Source organism: Cryptomeria japonica, chromosome 8, assembly GCF_030272615.1.
Source record: "Cryptomeria japonica chromosome 8, Sugi_1.0, whole genome shotgun sequence".
In the NCBI taxonomy this organism is placed as follows: Eukaryota; Viridiplantae; Streptophyta; class Pinopsida; order Cupressales; family Cupressaceae; genus Cryptomeria; species Cryptomeria japonica.
The window spans coordinates 503,700,639-503,724,945 of record NC_081412.1 but is presented as its reverse complement, the minus strand read 5'-3'; the positions used below and the strand labels follow the sequence as shown (position 1 = coordinate 503,724,945).

General features: G+C 35.3%; 2 protein-coding genes across 2 annotated transcripts in view; one reads left to right on the top strand and one right to left on the bottom strand.

Moving 5' to 3' along the window:
* LOC131056942 (ABC transporter F family member 1) overlaps positions 1 to 13,563 on the bottom strand; it is a 37,086-nt gene extending 23,523 nt beyond the window's left edge. Inside the window, exons 1-2 of the mRNA XM_057991196.1 lie at positions 13,332 to 13,563; positions 12,832 to 13,091 (exon numbers count right to left, since the gene is read on the bottom strand). Of these exons, the coding sequence (XP_057847179.1) occupies positions 12,832 to 13,083 (252 nt within the window). The 5' untranslated portion in view covers positions 13,084 to 13,091; positions 13,332 to 13,563. The remainder of the gene's footprint in view (positions 1 to 12,831; positions 13,092 to 13,331) is intronic.
* A 9,469-nt stretch (positions 13,564 to 23,032) lies between these two features.
* On the top strand, positions 23,033 to 23,932 carry LOC131057072 (uncharacterized). Its single transcript, XM_057991266.1, has one exon. It carries the CDS (start codon positions 23,033 to 23,035, stop codon positions 23,930 to 23,932), a length of 900 nt encoding a protein of 299 aa, XP_057847249.1.
* Positions 23,933 to 24,307: the final 375 nt, after the last annotated feature.

The following is a 24,307-nucleotide window of genomic DNA, read 5'->3' as shown; positions in this document are numbered from 1 at the left end:
TACTTGATTTGAAATTGGATCGAATAAGTTAGCTAACTTAGTTACTTAAATTCTCTCAAATAAATTAACCCAAATGTTAATCAATTTTTAAGGCACATTCTTGCAAATGAACACCCAAATAAAGTTGTAAAAGATAGCAATTGAAAACGAACAAAGGAATAGCTGCACTAAAGGACTTGATCACTAAAGATTTACCAGTTCAACTATTGTCCAACATAGTGTCAGTAATTCACCTATGACCGGAATTCTCTATGATAGAGTTAGGCATACAAGGCAACTATGTCCACGACAAAGAAGTCATAAAAATGATAAAGGCAAAGCCTATATGATTTTGGAGGATATGGGACATGTCTAAAAATTAATTATTAGCTATAAGTATGCTTGAGCTTCCTATTTTCAGCTCTTCTTGTAACTCTTTCTTGTTAAAAAACCTAGAACAAAAGTCATTGTAATTAGTCAATGCCTAATGCTTTAAAAATAAGTTGGTTGTAAAAGCTTATGTTGCTTTAGCCTACGAGTCTAAGAGAGATTGTCTAAGGATTTTGGAAATTGTCAAAGAATTGGAGACTTTGCATAATATGTATTTTGTGTAAGAGAAGTCCATAGAGGCCTTCGATATGAATGTATCAAACCACTAAAACAACTGATGAGATGGAGATTTAATATGGAGACCGCTCACTATTATGGAGTTTTTCTCACTTTGGGGTTTCTCCACTTCATATTGTTGTTATCTTTCATTTTAATTCTTAATTAATGTTATCTGCATGTGGATCCATGCTTCTCTTCATTATCAATTACTCCAATAATCTCTAAATTGAATATATTGCGACTATTTTTTCATATATCCACACAAGGAACAACAACTTATGAAACCAATTTACATTACAAATGAATAACATTCATTTTGGTGATTTATGTGATGGAATATCCATGCTATTTATAGATAAGTATCAAAACTAGATTTCTTGGATTTTGTTGTTTGTTTGTGTGATCAATTTTGAAGATTTGTGCCCATTAATAGAGCAACTAGTTCAAGTGGTAAAGTAGGGTTGATTCCTTTGCAACAAGAATCTAAAGATTAGATAACAAGTGTGAGAAGCATAGCACATGATGACACAACACCTCTTGGTGAAGAGAAATTTCTCAAGCTAAAAAAAAGATGTGTTAGCATTTGTAGGTCCATGGAGAAACCATAAAAACCCATGGTGGCATTGATGGAAAAATAAAGATATCCATTGAGGATTTTAAAGCTAAAAAGCAGCTTACAATCTCATGAGAAAGTGCAGTGGTACAACAAACAAAGTCTTTGTACAACACCTTTTTCAAAGTTAGGAAAGGATAAATGCCTTATGGAGGAGATATCAATGCAAATGCGCATGACCATCCCCTAGCCCAATTTCAAGTATAGTTCAGCATACATCACGCTAGAAAAGAAAAGTAAATCTCCTTTAATTGTCTTGGAAGCTATTCTCGTTCTTTCCTTTAAGAAGTAATTTGTTCTTGAGATGTATTTAAGAGATTAATAAATAACTAGTTTTATGCCATCTGTCATCAAGAAGAGAGAAATATTAAGTGGCAATTTTGAAAGATAGAAAAAGGACAATGAGTGCAAGAGTACACTAGTGAATTTCATAGAAGGGCTATCAAAATGAACAAGGATGTCCAAGAAGATATCTTGATGTAATACATAGATGGTCGTCACAACCCTCTAAGGAGGCATGTATTGCTCTGAAAGCCTAAAGATATATATAAGCCAAGTTTTCTTTATATCGAGGTGGCAAAGTAAAGAGTCCATCATTAACTTCAAACACAATAACAACAAGGTGACTCCCAATCCAAAATAAACACAAAGGTGAAGGTAAGTTTGGTGCTTTCCATTCTAAATTTGTTAAACATTGTTACACATTCTCATAAAAGTGAAAAGTGGCACCCAAAAGCTAAACCCATGGACGAACAAGAATAAGAAGAATAAGCAAAAGTGGTCGTGACATCTTATTAAGGCCGAGAAGTGAAATGTAATTTCAATGTGGACGAAACATATTTCAGTATCCTCTGAAAATTAGATTTGCTTGAGTGGCAATTAAGAGTGAGAAAAAGGTATATAGATAAATGAAGTAGACAAAGGTAGGCACTCTCTATGATACTTGTTCTAGAGTAAATTTGATTTCTATGGAATTGGTAGACAAATTTGGATTAGATACATATTAACAGCACAAATCATACAAGTTGGGTTTGGTAAAACAAGATCTAGAATTATATATCACCTAATAATGCAATTTGAAGTTTGGTACTAATAAGGATTTTGCTGATGGAAGTTAATATAGATGTGCTTTCTCTTGATGCATATGGTGTATTGTTTGGCAGCTCACACATGTACGATATAAAGACTATCGATTATTGATAGACCATGCATACAAGTTAACAAAAAATAAGGTTGACTAATGGTAGAGACAAGATATGTAACACTCCGTTTTTGGACCATTTAATATTTAATATGTTGGCTTGTAATACTTCCAAGATAACTTGGACAGCTATTGAGAACCGATACATTTACATTTAGAATATCAATTGCAATTATTTGAAAACACAATTATTTCATATATAAATCTAATTTGAAAATGTTGGATGTTATTTATTCCTAATCAAAAATTTGTACGTAATCTATTATTAGCCTTTGGAAGCTTATAATTTATACATGCTTCAAATGATGTTGATTTTATGCATATACCATTTTTGCTACTGAATTGTTCAGCTCTTTTGATTTTATGCAAGGTTTATACCAAGCAAGGGAGAGCATCATGAGGGAGGATGTTGTCAAATCAACATAGCGTCAAAAGCAAATACTTGACCCCTATGGAGAAAACTTATCTAGTTAATCTTTGTAATATATGTAGTATTGTATGTGATCTTTGGCCACGATTAAATTGGTAGCATATATTTGTTGTTTTCTTTAGTGAATACATGGTCAATTGTATGTCTATTCATTTCACATGTTCAAATTGGTTTGTTATCTATCTTCATTGGTTTTCATTCACTTTAGATATTATATTGTTGATTCAAATGTTTGTCAAATTGTCTTCCTCTGTGATTTAAATGTGTCAATTTATCTTACCTCATTTTTCTCACATTTATTAAGTACACATCATTGGCATTTTTCTTCGAATGCTTATCATGATTGAAAAATTGAATTGAATGCTTAGCAAGAATGATAAAGGTGGACATAGGCTTGGCCAGCCAAACAATCATGCTCAATAATTAATTAAGAGCTAAAAAGGGGTATAATGGGGTAAGTAATATGTCATTAATGGAAAAATACTAGGGGTGTCTAGGGTTAACTTATGTAAAAGCCCCAAGTCTTGGCTTACTGAATGTGAATGGCAAGAGCTTAAGCCCAATTGTGCACACAACCTAACAACAAGGACTTCATAATTGGGAAATTTGGTTAGGGATGTTTATTTGAGGTAATGCATTCATCATTGCTTTTATTGCCCAAATGCGATCAATTCTTTTATTAAAGATGGGATGAAAGATTGGGGTCAACAGTTTTCGGATAGATAGGAAACTATCGTTTTTGACTATGAAGGCTTGCATCACTTTGGTTTTTGTGTGGCTTTGAAAGAATGGTTATAATCATTTTCAACCTTTGTTAGCTTTTGAGATTTGACTTTGTTTGATTTTAAACAAAAATACTATGATGGTATTGATATAACTAAAGAATTGCACTTTTGAATTAATTCGTCACAATTAGATTTTCGCTTATTAGCAAACTTTTCTTCAAAAAAACTTAAGAACCTAGACTCAAAGCATGGGCATAGTTGCTTTTAGAAGACTTTGGGTTAGGCCAATTCTAGCAGCCAAACCCTAGAAGCTTATAATATTTATTTGAACAAGTCCAAGAGCTAGCAAAGAGTTGAATGAGGTTTAATGTTTTACCTACCAGCTATCCTTATTCATTTGACTACTGCATTATAAGTTAATTTATGTGGCTCTACACAATGCATTTGACTATTGTGTATAATATATAGATACAATGAATTGTCATAGTATTAGACTTTGTGTAGACTAAATATTGACTTCAACTTTATCATAGAAGAAAGTTGAGCACGAATACAAACTTAGTAGCTTTTTTAAACACTATGTAAGACAGCCTAGCTCATAAGGCATATATTGAAAAGGATTGTTACAAACTTCTAGGACAATCGTAACAAAATACTATCTTTGTCATGATTGTGAAAGGGAAACAAAAATTTTGCAATTAATATTAATTATTGATTTATCTTGATGGGAGGATATATCAAATTTACCATCCGAGATGCATCCTAAAAAGGATGGCACACAAACATTATATTAATGTCATTTATGAAAAATAAATTGAATGAATGATTCAATAATCGGATGATTACATTGAAAGATATACACACGTATATATAGAGGTTACAAGACAATGTTCTATAATTAGAACATAACGTTAAAGTAAAAGATTAAAGAGCTAAAAGCTAAATTAAGCTTAAAAGCTAATTAATTAAAAAGAAAAAGCTAAATGCTAAATAAAGCTTAAAAGCTAAATGACCATTAAACAAGGAACTAAATATAATTAAATATTCTAATACCCTCCCTTAATGGTCATGCTATCTATCACACCAAGCTGCCCTCTAAATTTGAGAAACTTTGTCGAGCTCAAGGACTTGGTGAGGATATCTACAGTCTGATCTTCTGTAGGAATGTACTGCAGTATCACTGATCCATCTTCAACATGCTGGCGGATGAAATGATAGTGAAGCTCCACATGCTTTGTCCGCTCATGGAAGACCGGATTTTTGGCTAATTTTAGAACCCCTTGATTATCACAAAACAAGGGAGTAGGTCCTGGTTGAGACATTTGCATGTCTGCAAGCATCCTACGTAGCCAAATTGCCACATGCTGCCTTAACAGTTCCCCGATACTCTGCTTCGGTCGAGGAAAGAGCTATTGCCTGTTGCTTCTTGCTGGTCCATGTGACTGCACCTGTACCCAAGCTGAAAACATACCCAAAAGTTGACTTTCTATCATCAACACAACCTGCCTAATCTGAGTCTGTAAAACCAACCAGCCTAGGATCTTTGCTTCTGTTGTACAGAATGCCAAAATCGGGAGTGCCCTTCACATATCTAAGCACACGCTTTGCTGCAACCCAATGTTCAACTTTTGGGGCTGACATGAAGCAAGAAATATAGCTCTCAGCATAACTGATGTCAGGCGGTGAGATAGATGAGGCTGCCCACTAGTTGCCTGAATGAAGACTCATCCACTACAGGTGAATCTGATTTGGATGATAATTTGAGCCCTATCTCTATAGGTGTAGATGCAAGTTTACAATCTTGCATTCGAAACTTATCTAGTAGGCTCTTGGCATACTTTGACTGAGAAATGAATATGTGACTATCAATCTGCCAAACCTCTACACCGAGACAATGATGGAGAAGTCCCAAATCTGTCATATCAAAATGTTGACACAAATTATGTTTGACCTGCATGATCAGATGTGTTGCATTGCCAATAATGATGAGATCATCAACATAGACTACTAGAAATAGAATATCATCACTAATATGTTTGACATACAAATTGGGATCTGAAGGACTCCTCTGAAAGCCTTGATCAATCAAGTACTTATCAATTTTGATGTACCATGCACGAGGAGCCTGTTTCAGGCCATAGAGTGCTTTGACTAGTCTACATACCTGGTGTTCCTTGCCGGCAACCTTGAATCCTAGAGGCTGCATCATGTAGACTTCTTGCAAATCACCATTGAGAAAGGCACTCTTAACATCCATTTGATGGACTTTCCATCCAAATTAAGCTGAGAGAGCGAGGACAAGCCTAATGGTACTCATCTTGGCTGTGGGAGCAAATGTCTCCTCATAGTCGATGCCCTCCTTCTGTGAAAACCCTTTTGCCACCAACCGAGCCTTGTACTTATCAAGACTTCCATCAGTTTTATACTTGACTTTAAACACCCATTTGCAACCAATGGGCTTCTTTCTTGGAGGAAGATTAGACAATACCCAAGTGTTGTTTTTCAAAAAACTATGTTGCTCCGCTGCCATAGCCTTTTCTCATTCAGGTACACCTTTAGCCTCTGTATATGTTTGAGGCTCATAAATACTGTGAATGTTGGCCATAGGAGCAAAATTAACTGTGTGTTGTTGGTTCTTACCTCTAACGGATCTACCCTCAATGAGCTCATCATCATGAAGATCGCCAATGGTCTTGGCCCACCACATAGGCCGCAGAGTAGAAGTACCAACATCTGCTGCAGGATGAAGAGTGCCTGGAATATCTAGAGCAAGCTCCTCTGAATGTGGATCAAGAAGATCTTGAGGAAAGTCAGGGGGTGCAATGGCATGCCTGGGAGACCCCACAACTTTAGAGTCAACTAAATCCCTCCCATCAAATGGAGCTAAGGGAAGACGAACACCCATACTTATAGCCTTTTCAGCCTTCCTCTCCTGATTTGAGCACTGTGTGGCAGCTGTTGAACTTTTGACTGTGTTCCAACATGATGTTGGTCAAAGATGCCATCACAAAAATGGAGGTTGAATGAGGTCAACCTAGTGAAAGCATGAGACAGAAGAATCTGATTAAAAAATTAGAATAGAAGCAGTTGCACAAAAAATCTGAAACCCTGGAGGAGAATTCTGGCACAAATTATAAGGCTCTAATTTCGAGGTTGGGAAGAAACCCAGAAATTAAAATTTTCTGCAAACTTAAAACCTGAAATTTTTCCTAAAAATAATCAGAAAAAAATAATAATTTGCAAAAAATAAAAAAATACCTCTGATTTTTTTGTAAAAAAACTAGAAAAATAGTGATGATTTTTTTTTCAAAAAAAATGCAAAAAAAATAGGGGCAGAAACCCTAGGTCGAATGTACAACATAAACGGTGCCCAGAAGACACCAAAATTCCTGATGTACGCAAAATTAGCAGAAATTGCTGACTGATTTTAAATTCCAAGGCAAATTCATTGGCACAAAATTTGAGGTGCGGAAAACGAGGCACCTAGAAAAATCTAAAGACCAACCCAAAAAGCTCTCAAAAAACCCACCAAGAATTTGAAAACAAAATGCAGATCCAACGGCTCAAAAATTGAGGCACGGAAAACGATGCACCCAAATAAATTTGACGGTGACCCAGTTGAGGTCTTGAAAAACCCACCAAGAATCTGCAACCAAAAAAAAAAATTCGACTTAACAAAAGGGTCAAAACCCTAGTCGAAAATTGTAGAAAACCCTAGGAAAATTTTCAACCAGCAAAAAAAATTGCCAAAGAAGAGAAAAAAATCTGTTTTTATTTTTAAAAAAACTCTTCAATAAAAACTTCGAAAAATTTTAATAACAAAAATTTTCGAAATTTTTAATTTCCATGCTTTGATACCATGAAAAATAAATTGAATGAATAATTCAATAATCGGGGATGATTACATTGAAAGATATACGCACGTATATATAGAGGTTACAAGACGATGTTCTATAATTAGAACATAACGTTAAAGTAAAAGATTAAAGAGCTAAAAGCTAAATTAAGCTTAAAAGCTAATTAATTAAAAAGAAAAAGCTAAATGCTAAATAAAGCTTAAAAGCTAATTAACTAAAAAGCTAAATGACCATTAAACAAGGAACTAAATATAGGTGACTAAAATATAATTAAATATTCTAATAATTTAAATTCTAGAATTTGATTTGTTTTTAGATTATATTGTTTTCTATGCAATTCACTTGTTTCAAAAAATCACTTTATCTATCTTCATGGTGAGTTATTCCAATAAATAAATAAAATGGAGGGACTTCTTAAGGACCTTTGTTGATTTGTTCAATTTGGTTGAACATCTAGACGGAGAGTGATTTGTCAATTTCTTTTATTGACAAGTTTAAACTACTAGATAAAGGAGTGGTGAAACTTATAGAAGGCCTCTACCAATCTTTTTGAAATAGCCCACACTCTAAACAAGGTGGTAATTAAAATCCAAGAGTAAGTTTGTGAACATAATTGGCACCACGCAACTTCATTGGAATAGAATCTTGGTGGTCCTATCAATCAGACTATAGAATTTATATTTTGTGTGAGACGAGGTAGTGTCAACACCATTGATCTATATGAAAGAATATTGAGAATCCATTTGTTCTTGTGACGAGATGAGAGAAGACCTACTTGCAGAACTATGAAAGTACTATTGTTTTGTGATTCAAGCATAGCGATCATTTGCACATGTTTTAGTCTCTTCCTATATGGCATGCTCTTGTGACCTTGTCTATGAAAGATAGGGTCCACCTTTTGGGGTGACATACAAGATAGTCGTACAATTATGTGGTTGGTGGTAAGTGCTAACATGATGCTCTCTTGTTCACTCACTTAATATTTTGCATGATGTACGTATTCTATGCAATATCAAAAAAAGGAACTGTAGATGTATAAATCTAACCACTTTCTTAAATAAATATTTAATATTTATTTTAACCCTATCCCCCTATTAATTAAATCTTATTTAATTAATTTTTTCATCTTCTTCTATTTGATTAAATAAATTACTCAATTTATTTAATTAAATTCACCTAAATCTTTTCTAGCCTTTAATTAAATAAATCACTTTATTTAATCAATTCCCTTTTCTTCCTTTTAATTAAATTTACGTTTAATTAAATCCCCCCACTTGTATTTATGCAAGTTGCATCTATTTTAGTTGAAATAAAACATTTTATTTTAATTAAATTATTTTCCCTCACTTGCAAAATCCTACATCTCCCACTTGCCTCCTAAACCTCTTCTAGAGCCTGCTAGATTCTTCTAATCATTCTAATTAGCCTAATTCATCTCTTAAACATTTGCACATTCCTTAAGAGAAGTCACTACTCAAAAATGCCTCAAAAGTCTTTGAAATGCATTAAAGGCTTTATGTCCTCAACAAGTTAACCTTCAAAGTCTTCCTAACCATTAATGGTTAACTCAACCCTCTCTTCATGATTAGAGACTTTCTCTCTAACTTTAACCCTCGTCTAACCCAAGGGTCTCATCAAGCACTTATAGACTTTGACCATAGTTATCCTCTTAACCCTTGCACAAGACTTTACCCCTTGGGCAAAAGCTTTATCCAATGGATAACCCTAACCTAACCTTAACCCTTACCTCCTAAGGTAACCTTCATGTCTCCTCGAGCATTTTATGCCTCTTGTATCTCCTCTCAAGCCACCTCTTGTTGACAATTGTCACCATTTCATTGGTGAAAATTGTAAAAATGGATTGAGTAACTTTCAATCCTAGCCATTGTTAAGATTATTCAATCTTAACCCTCCATTGCCCTATTTTCCCTATAAATAGAGCTCTCATTCTTCATTATCAAAGGATCCAAGTTTCATGCATCTACATTATAGTCTAATTTACTAAGCATTTTAGCCTCTTTGTTAAAATATCATCATAAACATTTAGAAGCATTTCACTTTCATATCAATAATATATCCATGCTAGTATATCATGATTAGGATAATTTAGCAATATCTTTATCATATCACTATCTTCATACTAGCGTAATTATCATAGTTTTAACACATCATATAGATCTTAGAGTGCACTCATGCATATAGATCACAATATCACTCGTTCTTGGAGCTGTCATTCCTAAGTCATTTGCTCAATGATCTGAGAGCAAAACATTGGCTTTAGGGATCCTGTGAGATAGAGAACAATGGGACACCCCCTTGGGAAGTTAAACTAGTTCAAAATAGTTTATATGCTTGCACTAAGAGTCTCATTGGTATGTAGGTCATCTGATCTTGATTTATTCATTTTGATCACCACATTTTCCTGTGTACAAGAACTATTAATAGGTATTTAAATATTCTTTTACTTGAGATTTGCAAATAATATGTTCATATTTATCTAACCTAAGCCATGATCCACAAGGTCATTTCTCAATTTTCTCAACTATATGATATGATGCCAAAAAGGAGATCAGTTCAGCTATGTTGAATATTCCGACTTAATGTATTGTGGATACATAATATTCCGATTTAATCTTAACCCAGCCATACCATAATTTAAAAACCATGTTGGATCTTACGTGGACTCTTGACCTCTTAAATCTGAACATGCAATGTGACATTTGGCTGAACATGAATCCATGTGCAAGTTATGTAGGCCCATAATGTGATATGCTTTTTGCAATGCATTAGCCTTCCAAATGCCTATCTTAAACAAAGTCTCCAAAAATAGATCAAAATTGCCAACAACCATATCAAAATAAGTTGTACATTCTCCTCCAACTCCTAGTAATCTATAATTTGAGCAAATCAAGAAAGAATGAAATGTCATCTCCCTCAATAGCAGCCAAGTGTTGTGTAGCCCAATGTCACCTTAAAAAGTTCCAACCTTGGTTCCCTGTACAAGCCTGGAAGGAAACATCCATTTGCATTTCAAGCATTCAACACCAGCCATGAAAATATCTAGGTCCCAAACAGATTTGCAGACCACCTCTACATTGAATAATGTAAAAAATGATTTCACGTAATATGAACAAAAGGAATAATAATATACAAGCTTGTAACATTTTCAAAGCACCATGTGCTCTTTAAGGATAACTGCAAATTATCCTGTAAAAAAAAATAGCAGATTTTCTATTTTGATGTGTGCAACTTATCAACCGTTGTTGAATAACTCATTTAAAAAAATGAGATATAATGTTGATAATGTTTACAGTTCTGCAAGAACCCTGTCTACACTTGAATCGGTCCACACCAGGTGCTGACCCTGTTTTAGGTCCAACATAGGTTTGCCAAAGGACCTGCCTCAGGCCTTTGGATTCAGCCAAGAGCAGGACCCAGGCCAAACCTGTGCCCAACCCTAGAAGGAATCTGCTAGGGACCGAAGAAATAATATTTTTAGCATTAAAGCAAAAAGATAAATACCTAACTGCTTTCCTCAGTCTCAATCAAGAATGGAGAGCACGAAGCTGTTACACAGTGGCATCTCTCTCTCTCTCTCTCTCTCTCTCTCTCTCTCTCTCTCTCTCTCTCTCTCTATATATATATATATATGAGAATAACAGCTATATAGATGTTTTTATTTTTTAGCCTTTTACAGATGGCTTATTTATGGCCTACAATGTACATTTGTTGATCTTAAGTCCTAACAGACAATGTAGCAGCTGCAACAAAGAAAACAACCATATGGTTGTCTTCAAAGCATGTAAATAACAGCAAATAAGAATCATTTAACATCATATCAAAAACTACTGTAGAACTGTCCTCACAGCATGGCTTAGAAATCCATTGAAATTACTCACTAAGGCTGAAGCTTGTAAATTGAATGCTCCATTTTTCTGTTTTTTGCGTATGTATAAAATTTCTTGACATGTAACTACACCAAGAATTTGCATTTAGAAAAGTTAAGACTTAAAAATAAAACTTGTGATAGCACCTTCACTAATGCTTTTAAGGTAACCTGCCATCTGTTTTGCTGATCTCATTTCCTTTCAGCCAACTTTACCAGCTACTTTCTCTTTATTTAATGGTGAATAATACACAGGCGGTTTTGCTCAGGTTTCTTTAACAGGTCATCAGTTCGATAAACTATGGATTCAGGTTTCAATCTATCGAGCAATCATAGCTGAGTACACCAAAATACTTTATTTAAGGGGAAAAAAATGTTTTTTTGAGTGCTGGACTGAAGGGACAGCATTTCCAAAAAAAATCCTGCCATGCCACTGCCATTATCTATTCTCTGGGTGTAGTGAATAGCAGGGATGTGTTTCCTATGCATCCCTGAAATTTTTCAGATGGGTAGAGGTGCCAAAAAGCATAGAAGAAGCATCGATTGGGTACATAGGCATGAACCAATCACAAATAAATATTAAACAATTTAAACTACTTTTTCAAGATACACGTGCTTGCACTATTAAAATAATAAAAGAAAATTATAAAGCAAATAAAAACCATCAAGAGGTAAAAAAAAAAAAATAAGAAATACGCAAAGGCAATAATAGAAGGCAACCCTAATCATGTAATGGAAGGTCTTTTGTTCAAAAACAGACCACTTTGAAGGCAAGAAAAAGGAGCCCTTTCCAAAAACAGACAATCACTTATTAAGGCAAGAGAAGAAGGCGGAAATGGGGCAAGAATATCCTAATAGATAATATTTTCCCTGTTTAACAACATATTACGATGTAGAATAATTTATTAATCTAATAGTGTACGCAGTCTTACATTCCTAGATTGAGTAGAATAACAAACCAGAGGACAAATTAGTGATCGATGCTACCATTATTATTTCAGTAAACAATTTATAATAAAATCACTGTTAATAAAACAGTAAAATTCGTCAAGAGTCAAAGCTAGTACCGATGCTGCCATTAGCATATCAGTAAACAAGTTACAGTAAAATCGCTACAAATAAAGCAGTAAAATTCGTCACAGGCAAAAAGCTAGTATGCATTAAAAACTGATTGCCCTGGTAATCTTAAAAAAAACGCTTGATTCGACTATTCTACTGGCTGATCGCCCACCTAAGCTTTATCCTTTTTTCTCAATTAATAAGCCATGTTCCTTTCCTTCTTTTTTGTTTCAGTTGATAGGCACGGTATAAATCACAAACCACTCTTGAAAAACTCTTTCAAGTATTACCAACTTCACACCATCTCTCTTAGGAAAACAGCAACTTCCCACAACATTAAAAGCTACAAACTTTGCCAAAATTCACCTCAAAGCTTGTAAACTACAATCACTCGGCTTTCAAATAAGGTACTAAAAATATAATAATTTTTCGCATAAGCAAAAAAGAATGATTACACTTCCGTTCAACTCACATGTATATCTCGAGAAAGAGGATGAGAACAAAGGACACCGGTACATGTCCGATCAGATATAGTCATGTAAGCTATTTCTTCAGCTGTTTTGTCCACGCTGGCGATAGCTTTGCCATTCTGCGATGGCTCTACTGACGTAGACGATGCCGCCTCTGACTTGGGCGCCGTGACTGCCGCTGACTTGGCACCCCTCTTTGCCGCAGCGGCTGCCTTCTTGGCGGCCGCCCTCTGCTTGCTCGCATCAGAAACCATTGTAGAGCCTACGAACGAGAGGAAAATAATAGTCAAACCCTAACTTTAAAAAACCCTAAAACCCCAGAATATCACTCCGATCTTTAAAAAACCTTCCGACTGATACATTTAAACTTCTGATCAATGTCATACAGAAAAAAGCCTATTGATCAAGTTACAGATTTTTTTGGTAATAACCACATATTAATCACTCAAATATGGCTAGTTTTCCAAACGATAAAATACAATAAACAACAAGTAGTATATACCTCAAGAGGGGATCTGAGAGGGCGGTGAATTGGAAGAGATAAACCTGGCAAATGGGTATCGAATTCACAGATTTAATGGCAGGTTTTCTTAAAATCTTCCTTCCGATCGTTTAAAGAGAAATTGCAGAGTCCCGAATTTAAGTATTTATAGGGCTAGAGTTTAGCTTCGGTAAGTACTTTGTTGCCAAGCCTATTGCTTCGGCGTCACTATACCGCCACTTGAGCCATAAATATCTTGGTCTATGGCCTCACACGCGTGCACTTTTTAGTGCTTTTTGTATTAAATATCTTTTTTTTTTTCGTTGATTTGAAGTCGGATTCAATTAGGTTTCGACTTGGGCACTCTACCTTCCACAAATATGTATTATTTTCTAGCACGTTACTGTATTTTTTTATATTTTTGCTTTTTTCATTTTCTTGTATGGAAGTTCCGAGCCTTTCTTAGGATTTCAGTCTTCTTTGAGAAGAGATTTGAACAAAATCTTTTAGGTTTAAGGATGTGATATGATATTGTTATAGGATTCGATTGTGTAGCTTTCGAGTCAAATTCATTGTGTAGGTCTAATGTTTTATCTGTGTGAGCATCACCTAGATGCAATGAGTGCTAAGTGTATGGTTCATTCTCATGAGAGATGAGTTCTTGTGAACCACTACTCATGAATTATAGGTCATTGAATTTGACTCAAAGCTACACAGTTGAATCCTGATAGAAATATCATAATTTGACTTGTTGGGAAATATCTCCTACTTTAAGAATGTTTTTTTATTTGCACTTGTATTAAAAGGAGGATATATCAATTATATTTTATATAAAATGTATTTGGGAAGATCTATATATTTGAACTTATAAGTAGCATTTATAAAAGTATTCACAAATATAAATGTGTAATAATAAACTATAATCATTTACGCATCTTCACACAAAAATAGATTTTGAGTCTCGAGATGAGTGACATCATTGTAGTCATGTTTGATGTCATTTCCATCAAAATTTTCATTGGTGTTTTTTTGTTGATTATAGAATTAGTTTTGCAACAAGGAGTAATATTAGAGTAGAGGTGGTGTAATGCATATATTTGTATATATTTGGAATTCTGTAATTGACAAGGTAAAGAGGAATCGCTTAAGGAGCACATTTCTTATCACCTCCTCAATACTTCTTTCTACCTCATGATTGAATTGTAGGGTGTAGGCTTACCCATGATTTCGATCATTGTCTCATCAAATGCAATTGCCCATATTATATTTGTATGATCCTGTAGTTTCACTTGAACTATGTACCTATAATTGCAATCAATGAATGTGACATCACACTTTTAACAATACCACTTTTCATCTTCATTATAGATAAAAAAATTCTTACATTGTTTTCCATATGATTGAATATGATATGTTGGATGATAATATGAGTTAGATTCAGTTAATTGTAGTAATGTTTGAAAATAGGGTTCACTAGTTTATGCATGCAAACTATAAATCAAACCTATTGCACAATAATCATATTTGGAAGAAGAATGAACTCAATAGGCTCAGCCTCAAACTTATTAGGAAAGGGTTGAGCACGAGCTGAATTCAATATTCCTTGATTGAGTTGAAATATTGGGTAGAAGGTAGAGTGCCAATATGTGTTAGAGTTATACGTCCAATATGATATTGAACATCATGGAATCCTATAAATGAGAATATTTGTCTTAACAAAACAAATTGTTTAGAGTTATTTATGTTTCTATGCATGCTTGAATGACTATCTAATGCCATCGTCATGGCTTCTCCACTTAGTGCCAAAATCTTTATAAAGTTGTAAGTGATGTTGGTGCAGTCACGACAAGGGTAAGTCCTCAAAGAGAACGGTCTAGATTGTGCAGCAAGAGTAACACAACAAGCAGCACAATGTGATGGAGGCAATGCAGAAATAGACTTTATTGTATCAGAGAATTCAAATACAACTAGCCAACAACATGCGGACTTACAAAATTTGGCACACATGCCTGATTACAAACATGCTCAAATATAGTATCTGGGCTCAAGCCAGAATGTGAGCCAACTCTGGACCTCCTCACCTTCATATTGATCTTCTATGTTTTGTCTAACTATGTCTAACTGCTTGATTACATTAATTTATATGATATTCATAGATCAAGGATGATTTGCATTGGCCCAAGATGAAAACAATTGCCTATGAAGAAAATGTAATGTGTAAAACAACAAGGTCAACCTCCGCCAAAAGAATGCCTCCAAAAAAATACATAGTTTGAGGTGCGGACTCAAAGGAAGGTTGGCCACAAGCCAAGGAACGTTGGAAGCAATGAAATTAGGCTCTACAAGCTACGGAAGTGATCTGCAAGATTCTCCATTGGCAAATAGGTCCAAGCGGCTCTGGTGCTCTAATTAGCAAAACTAACACATATTCTGGAAGCGATAACTTGCCGAAAAAATATCCAAATGTCCTGTGGACTTAGGATAAGGTAGATGAACATGTCCACAAACAAAATCCATCTCCACAAGATCCGGTGAACAAATGCAGCAAAACGCAGAATGAAATGTTGAAACTGCAAGTAGAAAACAAATGAGGAAAACAAAATGGAATATAAATGTTTTTGGGTGATGCAAGATTGCCAAGAACTAGGGATGCTCCTACATTAGAAGAAAACATATTTTTGTTGGGAAAATGGTGTCTCAACCTTGCATTTACACGAGGTTACTATTTATAGTATGTTTTTGTTTGAGAATGAAATGGTGCAAAATTCTCCCCAAAGCTTCAGATTGGCTCGATAAGCATGTCGGTAAATTTTCATCGCAAGCTCACAGCTAGTTTTGAAGATATTAAAGTTTTTGTTTTTGATGGGTGCGATGAAAGGTTTAAATTTAATTTTGAGGACTTTAGACCCTCCAAAATTCCCTGAAAAGTGTGCATAATCGACATAGCGGGTTATGAGGTAATAGAGCACTTCACGAGCTTTCTGACACATCAAAGGGTTTGTTAATCGGACACCTGGTTCATGAGTTATGGCCTCCGAAAGTTTGGACTCCTATAATAGGAAATATAAAATTGCATCAAACACGTAAATGAGTTGTTAAAGGAACATGTGGTGATGTGTGTTTTGACACATTATAGGTCATCTAGAATGGTGATAAGGTCAGCTCTACTTCATAGGGTGGTTTTAGCCCATGGTTTTGTAATACCATTTGACGGTTTCTTGTATTGTATCTCCTATATTTGAGGTGTGTGAGATAGAGGTTTTGTGTAAGAGTCTTATGGCTATTGAGTTACCTGTGAGTGTCTGATTAGTGGTACTTTTGTGAAGATCTTGCTCTAAAAATATATTGTAATATGTTATTGGTTGCTGAATAATATATTGAGCTTCTTTTGGAGTGCGGGGTTTTTCTTCTGAAAGGGTTTTCCCCACGTAAATCATTGTGTCGTGGTATGCACAATATTATGTTTATTTATGTTAAGTTTTATGTAACTATTGTAACGATCTGTAAAAGTTTTGCATTACACTCCTCTCAAGGTTAGTGTAGGAATTTGTTTCACTACTTAACTTCCTTACAAGTGGTATCAGAGCCTGGTCACCTTTGGTTTCAGTTGTGGGTTGTTGGGTTTTTTGAACTAATCTAGATTTGAGTGGGAGCTTGTGCAGAAGACACTTTTTGATCTTTTTGTAGGAATTTATAGATGGCAAGTTCGTCAGGGAGAATAGAGTTGGAGAAATTTAATGGAAATAATTTTAAGACGTGGAAGTTGGAGATGGAAGATCTATTAGTAGATCAAGATCTGTGGGATGTTGTTGATGCGAATGTCTCAAGACCCTCAGATCCTACTGTGATTGCTTAATCTGATGTTATGGACTGTAAAGCCAAGGGTCTAATAAGATTGTTCTTGGTAGACTCTATTATGATCAATGTCCATGAAGAGAACTCTACAAAGAAGCTATGGACAAAGCTTGGTGAAATGTATTAAGCAAAATCTTTATTGATTCAAATTTACTTGAGGAAGAAATAGTATTCCTTGAGAATGGAAGAGGGTGGATGGATTACAAACCACCTGGAAACATTTAATATGTTGGTGGCTCAATTGGTATTTGTTGGTGTCAAGATGGATGAGGAGGCGAAATGTCAAATATTGCTTTGTTCTTTGCCTAATTCGTGGGATTCTCTTTTTATGGCTATCGGAAGCACTTCTGTTGTTTTGAAATCTGAATATGTGGTGGGTTCCTTTCTTAGTGAAGAGATACAGAGGAAGGTATCCATCAGTTCTAAGGAATCCCTAACTATTCGTGGAAGACCTAAGGAAAAAGGCAAGAAGAATGAGAAGCATAATAAGTCCAAATATAGAGGGAGATCAAAATCTCCTAGAAATTCCAAAGTCATTTGTTGAAATTGCAGTAATTCAGGTCACATCTGTAAGGACTACAGAGAAGAAAAGAAGAATAAAAAGAAGTTTGATTCTGATTCCGAGTCTGAGAAGGAAGATGATGATGCATTTGTTGCAGCTTTGGCTACTTATGCAAGTAATGATGCATGGTTAATTGACTCAGGTGCCTCTTTTCATATGACTTCCAATAGAAATTGGTTTTTTGAATATAAAGAATTTAATGGAGGTAAGGTGTAGTTGGGTGATGATTCACATTTAGATATTGTTGGTCGTGATAAAGTCAGGATCAGGTTTCCTGATGATAGAATAAAAAGGATTGGCGATGTGTTGCATATCTCTAGATTAAAACGAAATTTATTATCTGTGAGAAAACTGATAAATGTGGATGTGCAGGTAGTCTTTTCTAATGCAAAATCTAAGATGGTTAAGGGTGCTATGGTGATTGCTACAGGTGTCAGTTTCAACACTTTGTATAAGCTAGAGGCATACATTGTTGAGTGTAATAGCACTTTTATAAAAAAAAAGTAAATCTATGGATACTTCATCGAAATATTTGAGGGTTTCACCTTTAGTGGATGGACATGGCTTTTGGGTACCTAAGGGTGCTATTTCTTATGAAGCAAAGTTACCTATAGAGAATACTATGTTATAGCACCAAAGACTTGGCCACATTGGAGAAAAGTATCTAAGGACCTTGAAAAATAAAAACCTTGTTGAAGGTTTGAATAATTGTAATCTTGACTTTGATTTCTGTGAGCATTGCATTTATGGAAAACAAAACCACATTTAGTTTTACTCGAGTTCTCCTAGATCTTGTGGTGTTTTGGATCTTATTCATTCTAATGTTTTTAGTCTTTGTAGATGTTTCTTCCATTGGAAAATCAATATATTATGTTTCATTTATTGATGGCTTTAGTAGAAGGACATGAGTATATTTTCTAAAGAGTAAATCTAAAGTTTTCAGTCGTTTTAAAGAATTTAAAGCAATGGTTGAATTGTAGACTGGAAAGAAACTTAAATTTTTTAAGACTGATAATGGCGGTGAATTTTGCTCTAATGATTTTGATAGATTCTGTAAAGACTATGGCATTAACAGACTAAAGACAACTATGTATTCTCCACGACAGAATGTAGTTGCAGAAAGAATGAATGGGACACTAATAGAGAAGGCTAAGAGTTTGTTGAGTGGTGTTGGTTTAGAACAAAAATTTTGGGTTGAAGTTGTTGCCACTTCTTGCTACCTAATTAACAAGTCTCCTACATCAACTATTGTTGATAAAACGCCTATGGAAGTATGGTCAAGTCACAAGCCTTCATTGAGTCATCTTAGAGTTTTTGGTTGTGAAGCATATGTACATGTGCCAAAGGAGAAGTGAACAAAGTTGGAGAACAAGGTTGTGAAATGTATCTTCATCAGTTACAGTTATGGTGACAAGATTTGGGACCCTATTGCACAAAAGGTAATTCATAATAGAAGTGTTCTTTTTAGAGAAATTAACTCCCCTTATGTTACATTGCAACTAGAATAGACTAAACAAGAAGATGTGATTCAATTCCCTTCTATGTCTAAAAGAGTTGAATCGAGACCACTTGATAGGCAAGAAGTTGAGGAGAGCTCATGTAGCTCCAAATCTTTAGAAGAGGAGGAAGAACCTCCAACTCAGCTTGTTCGAAGGTCTACAAGACATAGACAACCACCTAAAAGGTATTCACTTGATGATTGGAGATGTATTTTTTCTTTGAATACTAATGTGGATGAACCTAGATATGTAGAAGAGGCATTGGGTATGAATGATGTAGAATCCTAGAAGATTGCTATGGAAGAAGAAATGGGAGCTTTGAAAAAGAATGATACATGGGATCTTGTACCATTGTCTGAAGTACAGAAGCTTGTGTTAGACTTGTGTGAATATTTTTGACATTGATGTCAAACCAGTTATAAGGTTTGGTATGGATGGTATACGCAGTATATTGATGTCAAGTTGGTTATATAGTTTAGTCTGAATGTTGTGTGCATTGTTGTGAGCAGTTGATGTGTGCAATTATGGGTAGGTAATGTGAATTCTGCCATTGGTTTGAGATGTGTTGCAGTAAGATGTGGTTGATCTACTGGAGTTATTTTCGAAAGATCCTTGTACCCAAAATTTTGAGTTGTGCTTACATTAGTCGCAGTATCAGTCATGTGTTCCAGTATCAACTATTTTGGTTCTGGCAGATGTATCTTTTCGTGTATTTTGGTTTGGTATCTATGGTATGCATAAAATTTGCATTCTTGGAGTTTGGAGTCATTATGTTTCAACTTTTGTGAGTTTGGATGACCCTTGTCCCATTTCGATAATCAAGGTATATGCATTAGTGAATAAATTATGTAAGAGAAGTGTATAGAGATATTGTGGAAGTCAACTTGATTATCATATTAAATATTCAAGGATTTATTGGATAACGTGTTGAGCTAGGCTAACATATTATCCCGGTGTGTGAGTCTTCCAATATATATATATATATATATATATATATATATATAAGTGTGTGGTGATGATGTGTATGCAGAAAGAGTACAAGGAACAAGTAACATAGTGTGAAGTGTAAGTTACAGACAATGAAGGCAATTGGTGCAAAATTAGAGTGTAAACAATAATCCTTCACCAGATCTATTGCAAGTGCTTAAAAACAGTTGTACAGAGATCTTTCACCAGATCTAATACAAGGTTTGTGAATTGTAATATGAGCTTAACTTGGAACTGATCTCATGCATTTGAAGATGCAAATTTCTTCAATTCAATCATACATGTTGCAGTGAGCATTCCGACAATAAGTCATTTTTATAATCTTGTAGTGATCAATCTGGCAGTGAGCCACCCCTTTTGTATTCACCATATTGTATACACTAAAATTTGGTCTGGAGAGAATTAATTAAATACAAGTTATTTAATTAATAAATTCTTAATTCTATTAATGCAATGGAAAACTAATGGCGGATTAGAGCAGTAGGTCTAGGTTCAGGAAACATGAGGATTTCCTCTACAGAGGTGGTGCAGGATCCAGATGGCCTCTAAGCAAGAGCTTCAACAGCAGTTGGAATAATGGTTTTTGAAAGCAAAATAGCCAAAACAAATGGACATGGAAGGCTTTGGTGACCTCAAAAGGTTGGAATCATTTTGGTGAGTGTGGTGTCAGCTCAATTAGGGCACACAAATCTGGTGGTTTTGGTGGTTATCGATATCTTTACTCAAGCCCGAAGGTGGATTTTTGAACAGTCCAAGAGAAGTTTTGGTGACCAAAACCCTCTCTTGAAGCAGCAAAGGTTTTAGAGGTAAACCCTAATGCAAAATACAGTAGGGTCCTTTCTTTAGAAATAGTAAATGAAGAATGGAGGGAGTTGATTCATTTTTTATCTGATAAAGCTCTTTTTGTTAAATGGGGAGGCTTATGGCCGATGTTTACTAAGTTTAGGGATTGGTGTAATAAAAATTGGGGAGAAGGGATGTATCTCAAAACCCTAGGAAATTACTTCTATCAAGTCGTTTGCCCAACAGGACAAGATCGAGACTGGATTATAGAGAATGGGTCATTTTTTTCTGGAAGGGAAAGGGCTCACCATCTTAAACTAGAAACCTAACTTCAACCCCTATGAGGCTTTGGTGGAGACTATCCTCATTTGGATAAAACTACCAGGACTTCCTCAGGAAACCCTAAAACAAATTGGCAACAAACTGGGTGATTTTGTTATGGCCGAGGAATCTGTAGACTCCTCTGATTTTAGTATGGTTTCTAGGATGTGTATAAATTGGCAACTGATTCACAATATCCCTGACACCATAGAGATTAAAATAGGTTTGGAGTTTTGGAAGAAAAAGATACTTCTGGACGAAGAGATGGAATCTTGTTCCAAATTTATTACCAAAATTCATCCTCCAGGTTCCTGTAAAAAGGATGAAAAAGGCAAAACAGTGATGCATAATTAGCTAGTGGAGGAAATCATTAGGTTGTCGGAAGGTAATCATTGGGAACAACTCTAGAATGAAAAGGATTGGATGATTCAGTCTTCTTCCAAGTGTAGAAATGACTTGGGTAGTTTTTTTGAAAAGACTATTGTTTTGAGTCTCAAAAAGATGTTATTGATGTAACTTTTGTTAAGGATTCAAATTCATGTTGTTTCACCAAAGGAGATTCCATGAGGCTGGACGAAGAGGTGGAATTAATCATGAATAGATCTAATTGTGCAACAACTCCTCAGGGAAGGTGTGAGAAGGTAGCTTATTTGGGTCTAGAGGAGGCCATCTCAGAGGGTAGGGCAAATCTTCAAAGGGAGATCATTGATGGTCAGGAAGCAAAAAATTTCCCTAGAATCCTGGAGTTTAGGGTTTCTAGAGAGTGTGTTTCCCCTATGAAGGACAAGGATGAACCCCTTGTAACATTGGTGATGCCTGCAACAAACTACATAGTTATGACTCAAATGGAGATCCCTATGCTCCCAGACCTGGATCATATAAAGGTCTTTTCAGAAATGCAGAATGACAATCCTGAATCAAATATGGAGGAACCTATTTTTATAGATATTCAAATATCCTTGATAAGAAATTTGGAAAGTTATTTTGAAGGAGTAAAGGACAGTGGAGGGGATTTCCTAGATTCAGACTATGAGAGTGAGTCTTCAGTCTCGTAGGATGGAGAGGATGAACTGGGGTTAACGACCCTCGAATGAATGCAAGATAAGAGATCACTAGAGATGACATTTTCTCTCCAAACAAAAGCTAAGGTGGGAAAAAAGAAGAAGAGGGGAGCCAAATCTAATAAGGCCAAATTGGAGATGGCGGGCAATGCAGTAGGCCAAAGTAAATTGAGATCGGGAAGAGGCTATGCCTTTTCCCGAGAGCAATGAGGACCCTATCATGGAATATCAAAGGTTGCAATTCCCTTGACAAGATCTGCTTGATCAAAAGGTGTCTTGATCAAGTTAGGTCGGATATTGTTTTTTTACAAGAAACAAAAAATAAAGAAGAAGATTTTGGTGTTTTTTCTAGGAAGTTCCAATCGTGGAAATATAATCTTGTTGGAGTTCAAGGTGCTTCTAGAGGCCTTGTTTCTCTTTGGTGGGACTCAATTGTTGAGGTGGATGTTATCAAGACAAACAGATGGTGGCAGTGGCTGAAAATCGGATCAAAACAACTACACACTAGTTTTTTCCTTATTAATATTTATGGGCCTAATAATACAAATTTGAAAATGCAGCTATGGTCTGATCTATCTGACATTATGAGGCATGATAGGGAAATTTTATTCATTCTTGGCGGAGATTAATGCTCTACTACGCCCCTTAGATAAGATGGGTGGTGTGGGATGGAATAGACAAAGTCATAGAGATTTTAGTGCATTTGTGATGGATTCTAGGCTTTTTGAGATTCCCTTCAGAATGGGGGATTTCACCTGGACTAATAGGAGTGGAATTTTGAATATTGTTGAGTGGCTAGATAGGTTTTTTATTACTAGGGATTGGTCAGAAAGTCATTGGAACCGTGTTGCTGAAATCCTACTTATAACAGGTTCGGATCATTATCCAATATGCCTCAAAATTCAGGATGATAGTGCTTCGGACAGATGTTCGTTTATGTTTGAAGCTATGTGGTTAAGGGATAGTAACATCAAAAACTTAGTGGAGTGTCGGTGGCATTATATCTTAAAAAAATCTGGTAACAAAGCTTTTATATTTTTTGAGAAGCTACAGTTCTTAAAGGAGCAATTCAAGAAATGGAATAGAGAGTTTTTTAGTAATATTTTCAGTGAGAAGCTAGGGATTGAAGATGAGTTAAAAATACTCCATGAACAAATCACCAGTCATGGAATGGATGAAGAGGCGTTTAATAAAGAAAAAGTTCTATATAAACGCTACTCTGAAGTATTAGCCAGAGAGGAAATCTTTTGGCAACAAAAGTCAAGGGAAACATGGTTGAAGGATGGAGACAGAAACACAAAAATCTATCACACTTCAGTAAAGGTAAGGAGGACTCGTAACAAGATCTTTTCAATTAATAATGGTGAAGTTAACCCTAGTGGGGATCTTCACCAGATTTTGGAGGTTATTCCTTCATGTGTCAAGGAAGAACATAACAAAATGCTAATGGATCTGGTGTCTTTGAAGGAGGTGAAAAGAGCAGTTTTTGGGCTAGGATCGGATAAATCCCCAAGGCCGGATGGCTTCCCTGCCCTTTTTTATCAATTATTTTAGGACATTCTTGCAACTGATATACTGGATGTGGTGGAGGAATAAAGGAAAGGGGGCTTTGTATTAAAGGATTTGAATAACACTTTTATTGCCTTGATCCCAAAGAAGGTGGACTACACATCTTTTGATAAGTTTTGCCCGATTTCATTATGCAACACCATATATAATGTGATATCCAAAGTAATGGCTAATAGATTAAAACTTGTTCTGGAATCTGTGATATCAAGTGAACAAAGTGGTTTTGCCCCGGGTAGATCAATTTATGAGGGTATTATTGTTGCACATGAAGTTGTTCACTCTATTTGGATGGCAAGAACAGAAAAGATGATGGTCAAGGTGGATATAAGGAAAGCTTATGATGAGGTAAATGGGAACTTT